This window comes from Drosophila innubila, chromosome X (assembly GCF_004354385.1).
Source record: "Drosophila innubila isolate TH190305 chromosome X, UK_Dinn_1.0, whole genome shotgun sequence".
Classification (NCBI taxonomy): Eukaryota; Metazoa; Arthropoda; class Insecta; order Diptera; family Drosophilidae; genus Drosophila; species Drosophila innubila.
Window position 1 is genome coordinate 27,151,091 of NC_047626.1, and position 10,344 is coordinate 27,161,434.

At 34.0% G+C, this 10,344-nt stretch overlaps 1 protein-coding gene across 4 annotated transcripts in view; it reads left to right on the forward strand.

Annotated features, from left to right (window-relative positions):
* LOC117792200 (moesin/ezrin/radixin homolog 1) overlaps positions 1-10,344 on the forward strand; it is a 29,579-nt gene extending 19,235 nt beyond the window's left edge. For 3 of the 4 annotated variants that reach the window (XM_034632250.1, XM_034632242.1, XM_034632258.1), the window contains exons 2-7: positions 70-195; positions 5,625-5,804; positions 7,144-7,910; positions 8,369-8,756; positions 8,834-9,046; positions 9,892-10,344. In XM_034632250.1, coding sequence (XP_034488141.1) covers positions 181-195; positions 5,625-5,804; positions 7,144-7,910; positions 8,369-8,756; positions 8,834-9,046; positions 9,892-10,056 — 1,728 coding nt within the window. In that variant the 5' untranslated portion in view covers positions 70-180 and the 3' untranslated portion in view covers positions 10,057-10,344. Of the gene's footprint in view, positions 1-69; positions 196-5,624; positions 5,805-5,965; positions 6,098-6,436; positions 6,464-7,143; positions 7,911-8,368; positions 8,757-8,833; positions 9,047-9,891 lie in introns of all 4 variants that reach the window. The other variant, XM_034632266.1, reaches the window with a different exon arrangement.

The window sequence follows — 10,344 nt, forward strand, 5'->3', positions numbered from 1 at the left end:
ACTTTTACAGTTTGCTCATGTTTACTTCCTTGACTTATTTGAAAATTCTCCTTATTTTTCTTATTTTAGTCTGAACCAGTACAGTAAAAGCAACAAAGAGGAGAGCAAGAAAATTTTGTGCCACACAACAACCGTTAAAATTCCACTAACAACAACTCGGCGAATTAGATAAGCAGCAAAATGTCGCCAAAATCGGTAAGTGAAACATAATTAAAATAAAATATCATTTAAACTATTTTTAGCTTTGGTTAATCAGTTTTAACTTTTGTGAAATTTGACTAGTTTGCGTTGCAGTGAAAATTGGCAACACTTGTTGCATGCTTGCGAAGTTTGGCAACGTTGCGGGGAAATTTGTCAACATTTGTTGAGCATCTTTGTGCACTTTAATTTGTTGTTAAATAACTTTTCGATTTAACAATTTATGAAAATAGTGTATATAGTTTTATGAATACAGTTTATGCAGCGTTGGCAGACAGAGTTTGATAAGTCTGGCTACTTTTATATCGAACAGCGCTGCCATATTTAACGAAATGCAATTTAAGTTAACGTTTTGAAGTGACGTAGCGACGTCACGTACAAATTGACAAAATTGAGAATGATTTGATATCAAATTGAATTTCTATCGTTGTGCAATCAATCACAACAACAATTAAATTAATGAAAAACTCATATCGTGCTTGAAACTGATAAATAGTGCAATAATTAACGAAATAACATAAAGAATAGAGTGGCAAGAAGCTTGTAAATCAGAATTGATTATCAATTAATTGCAAACAGGAGAAGGAGAGAGACATAAAGGGAGAGAAAAAGAGAATGAGAGAACTTGCTTATCAATAGTGATTGACAATAGCTGTTAACTAAAAACTACCGTTAAATTTGAAAACGTCATTGACGACGTCATTACTTGACAACTGACGTCCGTAGTTTTTTTTTTCAATATAATTTTTATTTCTTATCTCATCTGATTTCTTTTTTTTTTTTTTTGGCGACATTTGGATTTGACAAGAAGAAAATCATATAACGTACTAACGTCGCCGCGTTCTTCTTGATAAGCCCCGTGCACTTGACCCTGTCAATGCTGCCGTTGCCCATTTCACGACTCTTGGCCAACTTGTGATGTGGCTGCTTGTCTATCGATGACAGCTTGAACATCGTGCAGAGCTGAATTAGTTTTGATTTGATTGACAGCAAACCAGGGCAACAAAACCTTTGAGTAGACGGAGGGACCAATAAATCTGTCGAATGACTTCAGTGTCATTGTCATATAACTTGTCGCTAACATGACAACTTGGCCTTAATCATAACCATAAACTAGCAAAAATGTTGACCCAAACACTAATTGTCACGATTAGATTTGAAAAGTTTCACAATTTTCTATGATATATTTATTATAAGCAGGTGAGAAGATAAACATATATCTGGGTTTTATGGTTAAGTAAAGAGGAATACTAGACAAAGAAGGGGTGAAGAGTGTTAATGACAACTAAAATATGATCTAGACTCTGGTTAAAAAAAACCACGAAGAAAAAATCATATTTGTATATTTTAGTTATAAAAACATGGCAATATCTGAAATTTTTTATTTTGATTAAAAGTATAATTGTGACAAAAAAATAGCAAGTTTTAAAGGAATTGAACACTTTAATTACAACAAATACAACAGGAATATCAATCAAGGGAAAGTGAGAGCTAAGCTTAATTCCATTGTATTTGTAAGAGATTGATGTTAAATAATAAGCAACTATCAATTTTTATTAGATTTATCGATTGTGATTGAAATCACATTCGTAATCATTTTAATACTACACGTATACCAAAAATATAAATTCTTTTTGATTTCTGGATTTTGATTACAACGATTTGTGAGCTTATCAAAAAGCGTTCTTAAAATAAAATCAGATTTTGTCCCCCTCCATTTCAGCTTATTTACTTTTCTGTGGGCTTGCCTAATTGCAGCTCTAACAGAACTGACAGGTCAACGCGGCGTATGATTGACGCTGATTTGTTTGCTCAGGGCGAGCCTCCCTCCCAGCAGGAACTAACCATATATAACTATAAAAATATATATTATTGTAAACATACCATAAATATATTGTTGAATATTAGTGTCTAATTCGGAGCTGACCTTTTCGGACAGCAAGTCAGTCAGTCAGTCAGTCAGTCAGTTTGTCAGCTTAGTTCTATTTATATCTGGCATAATTAACATGCAATTAGTGATTGCAACTGGACAGGAAAATTAGAATAAATTAAAGAAAGAAAAAAACTAGGTACAAATGCGGAGAAATAAAATAAGGAAAAATATATCCACTACACGGGGCTGTCACCCCACCACCCTCCCTTCTCTGCACACCTCAGCACGAATCAACTTAAAAAGCTATTGCGACTTTTCCATTTTCCTCAGTTGCCGCTGGACTTCAGAACACCGTGCATTGTCATTGTGTCTATTGTGGAAACGCGAGAAAATCTCTTTTTGAATATTCAACATTTTTTTTTTCTTTTTCTCGCTCGCGACTGTGTGTGCGTGTGTGTGTGTGTGTATTCGTGTGCTGGCGCAAAGCGCCAACTTTAAATTGTAATTATTCAAAAGCTACTGAAAAACGCCTGGCTGTCCAAAATGGTTGTCGTGTCCGAGAAGCGCACGCGTTTCACGCGCTACGGCGGCAGCGTCAAGTCTAAAACGGTATAGTTCACCCGTCCTCCGTGGTGATTTTTTCTATACTCGAAAGAAGCATTTATGAACTTTTAGCCATCAATTATAACATTATAATATAAACTTGGTCTGTCTACAATTACATTAAACTAAACTTAGCTAGGACTCGAAACTGAACAGTTTCAAGAAAACTTTGAATTTTCTCGAGTTTTTTTTTAATCAGAACTCAGTAATTTCTTTAAATCGTATTGCTTTCATAAAAAGATTTTTAAGTCTGTTTCTAACTAAACAAATATCTTGATTTGATTTAAGATACATTTTGCTAGATTCTAATTTTCTGTACATCTTTTATTTTTAGAGATTAGTTTACAATTTTATTACTTGTTAATTTCGTTATAAGGTCTGTCTGTTTCTCAAGAAACTTATTCAAATTTAAAGATATTTAAATCGTTTTAAATGGAAGATCTGCAACGATTTCAGATTCTTATCGATATTCTGTCAGAGAAATCTTTTAAGAAGCAAGCTTTATCAGGTTTTCGTGTCACTTGTAATTTTGAACTAGGTTTCATTAAGCAACTTGAGAAACCAACTATCGATAAATTTCGAAACCATAACATCAATCAGTCAATTGTAAATTGAATTTAGTGTCATTTATTCCCCTCTATTTATCGACATAAAAAAACGCGTTTCTGTAGAAAATTAAATGCAGCGATTTGTCTTTTAACTTTAGTCGATCTGAACAATTGCATAAGAGATTTTTGACTTGTTTGTTGGCATAATCTGCATTCAAAATCCGCATCAATTGGAATAATTTACAGGCGTATTTCACTTAAGTGTATAAAAAATGCGACTAGCAATTAGTTTTTGGCTTTTTTTATTTTCCTTTTTTTTATGAAGTTGAATTTAGTTTTGTGATGCATTTTTATGGTTTCCGTCTTGACCAAATAAACTACACGTTGTAGGCCAATATTTTGGCAAAGCTGAGAGCAATTTGTCGTGCAGCAACAAAATGCGACAAATCGCTGTCGAATGCTGGTTGATGTGGTTGGTTGGGGAAGGGGTAACTAGAGTCGTCAACTGGTTGGTTATGCGGCGGCTTCCGTTGCACAGTTGGGCCATTCATTCAGTACTGAGTTATGCTTGTATGCACGTAAATAAATACACATACATAATTACACATACATAAACACACACGAATATCGTACACATGACAACAACATGCATTAACCCAAAAACGTTAATTGGATTGAAATGAACGTTTTCAATTTCCTTGCATTGTGTCACGTTTGATTTGCATTGCAAAAAAACTGTACAAAAATAAAAGATACAGAGTGGAAAAAAAAACAGAGAGAAAGAGTACAAATATAGCAGTAAACGTGGCAAAACAAATGCCAAGTTAATAAACAAAACAAGAATCGGAACTTAATCAATGCTAAACAATTTTAAAATTTCTCATAAAAAGAACGTCGCTAAGATACGTTTAAATAATTTATGAGTATAAGTCAATTGCGTTATATTTTGACTGAAAACTAGTGATGTAAAAATATATCGATATATCGACAACTCGTTTTTCGCGGAAGCGATTAGCGAGTACTTCAACTCGATGATTTTCTTTTAAACGATCTATCGAGTTGACTAACTCGATTTCCATGAAAAACTTTGAATTAGGCATGAAAACGATGCAAGAAAAATAAGATTTCTAATAAAAGTGCGCATGTATTTTGTGATTATAATTTCGCTTTAAATTAAATAATTTTTTTTTTTCTTAAACTTGATATTTGCAACTTGATCTACTATTTTGCGATATATCGACAACTCGATACTTATTTTTGGCGATTTTCTCTTCGCTATAAAACTCGATCTAAAGTTTGGATTTACATTACTACTGAAAACATTTTAGCTCTTAGTTAAAAACAAGTGTTATCTGTTATTTTGAAATTATGCTATAAAAAAATTAAAAAAAAAAAAATGATAATCTAATCAAAATCTAATAATATTTGTTACATGGATTAATATTTTGTTCTGTTCTTAATTTAAAAAAAAAAAAACGGGAAAATGGAAATAGAGAAAAACTGAACATTTTTATTTGTGTTTTTCTTTAAATTAAATTTTTTTATACATTTGAATATGGGAAACTTTTGGATATTAAGGCAGACTAAAAATTGTTTACAAACTTAAATTGTATTTTTTAGATAAAGTGTTCGAGAACAAGGATTATTATTTGTTTTATTGAACATAAGAGGGAACTTTTGGTAAAAGAAATTACAAGTGAAAATCGCAATTTGAAGATGCACGTGTCGGCTAATTACATACTCTCAAACACACACACATAGGGGAGAAAATCACTTTAGGAAAAAGGCAAATGCAATCAACCGTGACATCAACAACAGACACAAACAGACTGACACACAGATAGCCAGCGAATGGATTGACTGACTGGTTGAGCTTAATGTTAGGTGCGGGGAAACTGTTATACAAGCAGAGGCACTCGCTGTGTCACATGTTCGATATGTAGGTGCATAGGTGTGTGTATGTGTGGATGTGTGTGACTGTGTTTGTATGTCACTTGACCAATTTGGAAAGCGCGTGGATGAAAAGGGGCTGACAAATGATGTGGAACAGCAGAGATACAGAAAATGGAAAATGAATGCACGTGATCAAGTCACGTGAGAAGCTTGCTTAAAAATTTCTAAATTATTCTACATTTATTAAAAATAATAAATAGTATAGAAAAGGTTAACTATCGTGTAACAATACTATCGATATCTTTATTCCATTAGAATTTAGATTTTATAATTACAAAATTCCAAATATCTCAAGTTTTACTTTGAGATATTGACTATAGATACAATCCTTGATCGATATCACGGATAGTGTAACGTTCGTGTATAGATACTATTAATATTTCAACAATAGTAAAAGTTCTAGTAAAAGTAATAGTTCTCTAATATAATTATTTTTCCTATCTTTCTAGCTAAATGTGCGCGTCACGACAATGGACGCGGAACTGGAGTTCGCCATTCAGTCAACAACGACGGGCAAACAACTGTTCGATCAGGTGGTCAAGACGATTGGCCTGCGTGAGGTTTGGTTCTTTGGTCTGCAGTACACGGACTCAAAGGGTGATTCCACATGGATCAAACTATACAAAAAGGTAGGCGTAACACAATTATCAGAAACAGCTATACACAAAAAGTAGAGAGTGCTTGAAAACACACAAAGATACTCATTCAGAACTATTCATAAAACTTTTCTTAAAGATAGATTTTAGTATAGACTAATTAAGGTTACGATCATATATATATATACATATAGCCAGAATCGCCGGCCATAAAGACCATCAAATATTTAAAACGCGTTAAGAAATATGTGGACAAAAAGACAGCGGACAGCAATGGACACAATCAAACAGATGAGAGCGAAGAGGATGATGATGCCGATGATATGGTGGGCTACAATAAATTAATGAAACAAAACAGTCCTCTTGAAAACCTCGCTAAGAAATCATCTCGCTTGATTGTATCATCCACTTTTTCCTCCACTTTAAACGTAGTATCAATTGATAGTTGTGAAAATTATCAACGTTGCAGTGAAAACTGACAACGAGATAGCGAATATTAAAATAATTTGCATGCCCCTTAGACCGTAGAGTTGTTGAACGAACCGTATTACAAAATGTGTGTCAGAACTTAATATAACTGATCTTTGATCTCTGATCTTTGATTGATTTTTCATTCAACATGCTGCGCACTTTACACCGCTTGCACATAAAATAAAAACGCACAGACTGGATCAATGCCGTTTTCCACATGGGTAACCAAAGTGCACAAATATCATAATTATGAAACTTAAAAAAAAATATAATTTGGCAATTAAAAAATGAAGTATTCTCGAAAAACATAAATTTTTAAAGCTACTCAAATTTATGCAGAAAACAAAATTTTTGTTTAAATCAATAGAAATTTAAAATAATATAAAGTCTTTTTTGTTTAATATTTGTTTTTTAATTTATTTTGTTAAAGAAACTAAAAGCTAACAGCGAAATAAAGTAATAAATATCTAAAACAAAATATATAAGTTTTTATAAAAATATAATAAATATAAAAAATATAAGAGTATAAAATATAATAAAAAAAAAAAATATAAGAGTATAAAATATAAAAATAAAAAATATAATAAAAGTATAAAATATAAAAATAAAAATAAAAAAAATATAAAAATAAATATATAAAAATAACAAAGAAATTAATATAAAATAAATAAATATTAAATAAATAAATATTAAAAAAATAAATATTAAAAAAATAAATATTAAAAAAAAATAAATATTAAAAAAATAAATATTAAAAAAATAAATATTAAAAAAATAAATATTAAAATACAAAAAAATAAAAAATTAAGGAATTAAGGAATAAAACATCAAAAAAAATATTTATTTATAAAGAAACCTGAAATAGGTGAATATTAATTGAATTTCTTGTGTGCCCCACCAGGTGATGAATCAGGATGTGAAAAAGGAGAATCCCTTGCAGTTCAGATTCCGTGCCAAATTCTATCCGGAGGATGTGGCCGAGGAGCTGATACAGGACATCACACTGCGCCTGTTCTATCTGCAAGTGAAGAATGCCATATTGACCGACGAGATCTATTGCCCGCCGGAAACGTCGGTGCTGCTGGCCTCCTATGCGGTGCAGGCGCGCCACGGTGATCACAATAAAACCACCCATACAGCCGGTTTTCTGGCAAACGATCGATTGTTGCCACAGCGTGTTATCGATCAGCACAAGATGTCCAAGGATGAATGGGAGCAATCGATAATGACCTGGTGGCAGGAGCATCGCAGCATGCTACGCGAAGATGCCATGATGGAGTATCTGAAAATTGCCCAGGATCTGGAAATGTATGGCGTTAACTATTTTGAGATACGCAACAAGAAGGGAACCGATCTGTGGTTGGGCGTCGATGCGCTCGGCCTAAACATTTACGAGCAGGACGATCGATTAACACCGAAAATTGGTTTCCCCTGGTCTGAGATACGTAACATTTCATTTTCTGAGAAGAAGTTCATTATCAAGCCAATTGATAAGAAAGCGCCGGACTTTATGTTCTTTGCGCCACGTGTTCGCATCAATAAGCGTATCCTGGCCCTCTGCATGGGCAACCATGAGCTCTACATGCGTCGTCGCAAGCCCGACACGATCGATGTGCAGCAGATGAAGGCGCAGGCGCGCGAAGAGAAGAATGCCAAACAGCAGGAGCGGTAAGTGAACCAGTGCTGCCAGAATATTGTGGGCTAAGATTGCTAAATTGAAAAATAAAAATGCTAAAAATAGCTTAAAAAAAAAAAAAAATAAGCTGAAATCCCGTAAATAACGTAAATTAATCAAAAAAAAAGTTTTTTAACTTATTTTATTTCAACTGCAATGATATTTTGACAATGGATTTTCTCATAGCATTTCATTCAATTTTCCAGCTTTTGTAATTATACAAATTCCAAATCTAGCAATAAAAAGCAAAAATTGTAGTAGCTAAATCATTTTCTAAAATTGCTGAATTTATAGCTAATAACAACTCATTTCTAGCTTTTGCAATTAAAGAAGTGCTAAAAAAATTGCTAAAATTGCTGAAATGGCAACACTGAAGTGAACTTAATTGATTATCCATAACGTACATTTATTTACTTAATATGATCTTTGTTTTTTTTTTTTTTGCTTTTAGCGAGAAGCTGCAGCTGGCGCTGGCAGCCCGCGAGCGTGCCGAGAAGAAGCAACAGGAGTACGAGGATCGACTCAAGCAAATGCAAGAGGAGATGGAGCGTTCGCAGCGTGATCTGTTAGAGGCCCAGGAGATGATTCGTCGTTTGGAGGAGCAGCTTAAACAGCTGCAGGCCGCCAAGGATGAGCTTGAGCTGCGCCAGAAGGAGCTGCAATCCATGCTGCAACGTCTCGAGGAGGCCAAGAACATGGAGGCCGTCGAGAAGGCCAAACTTGAGGAGGAGATCATGGCCAAGCAACAGGAGGTGCAACGCATTCAGGACGAGGTCAATGCCAAGGACGAAGAGACCAAACGCCTTCAAGACGAGGTCGAGGAAGCACGCCGCAAACAGGTTACATTCAATTACAAACAATATAAACATTATTCAATGCTTTTTCATTAATCATTTTGGTGTATCTTGTATTATAGGCTGAGGCAGCTGCCGCGCTTCTGGCTGCATCCACAACGCCGCAACATCATCATGTGGCCGAGGATGAGAATGAGAACGAGGAGGAGCTGACAAATGGCGATGCCGGCGGCGATGTTTCTCGCGACCTGGACACAGACGAGCATATCAAGGATCCCATCGAGGATAGACGCACGCTGGCCGAGCGAAATGAGCGCTTGCACGATCAGCTCAAGGTGCGTGACAAAACTAAGCACTTTAGTATAAATATTATAATTAATAGCCACATAATTAGTTAATTCCTTTTTTTAAATTCAGCACTTGAAATTATATTATTATGTTAAGTTTTAGTACGGATCATATAATATTATTAACTTAAAGTTAATTTAATCTAAGATTGTGGAAATGTTTTTAAAACAAACTGAAATTCTGTTTTCCCAGCATAATTTTTGGATTCCTTGATTCTCTTGCTTCTTTCAAATTCTTTTATAAAGTACAATACGATTATATTGGCCATAACCAAAATCCAATCCCAAGACAAAGTCAAAGTCAAAGCTCCAGTTATCAAATTAAATATTCTAAATAATTTTATTAATTTTCTATATAATTATATTACTTTCTTTTACCATTTTAGGTATTGGCTTTATCTTGATCAATTCAGACCAGTCAATTTAAAAATCAGATGAATACAAAATTCAAATGAATTTCATATGCCTTTCATTCGATTATAGTCGAATAATTATTAGTCACTTTTTGAAAGTTTACCTCGAATTCGTTTTTGCTAGACCAATTTTTGATTATTATTTTTTTTAAATTAGCTGAAACTTTGTTAAATTTTGTTAAACGAAATTTAAGAGAGATTATAATTCGATAGGTAATCGAAGTAAGAAACAGGTTCAGTTTATCTTGTGTATCTGACTTATTTTTTTGTTTTTTCATTTTAACAATGGACTAAAGATTGAGTAATGATAGATAGATTTAAGATTGTTTAAATAACTTGTGCTTTTACATGAAAGTCAATTCAACATGTACTTATATCTTTCTCTTTCTGTCTGTGTTCTCACTCTTATCGATTTTGCAGGCCCTGAAGCAAGATCTGGCGCAGTCACGCGACGAAACGAAAGAGACGGCAAACGACAAGATTCATCGGGAGAATGTACGCCAGGGACGCGACAAGTACAAGACGCTGCGTGAGATTCGCAAGGGCAACACAAAGCGTCGTGTGGATCAGTTTGAGAACATGTAAAGCGGCCACGCCCATATCCAACCAACTACTACTGACTGCGCTTCCTCTCCCAAAAATCGCCACCTGCCCCGCCCACAATCACGTCAATGCAGCAGCGAGACCCTGAAATACCAACTATACACTCCACTATAACATCAGTTTATATGAAGCTTAAACAATTTATCGCATATTAATTATATTTCTGACCCGTGACGTGTATGTATAGAAGTTGAATGAGAAGATGAAAATTAGAAGAGGACGATGAAAGTAAGAGAAGCGCAGCTTTATATACAAAATATTGAAAAAAAA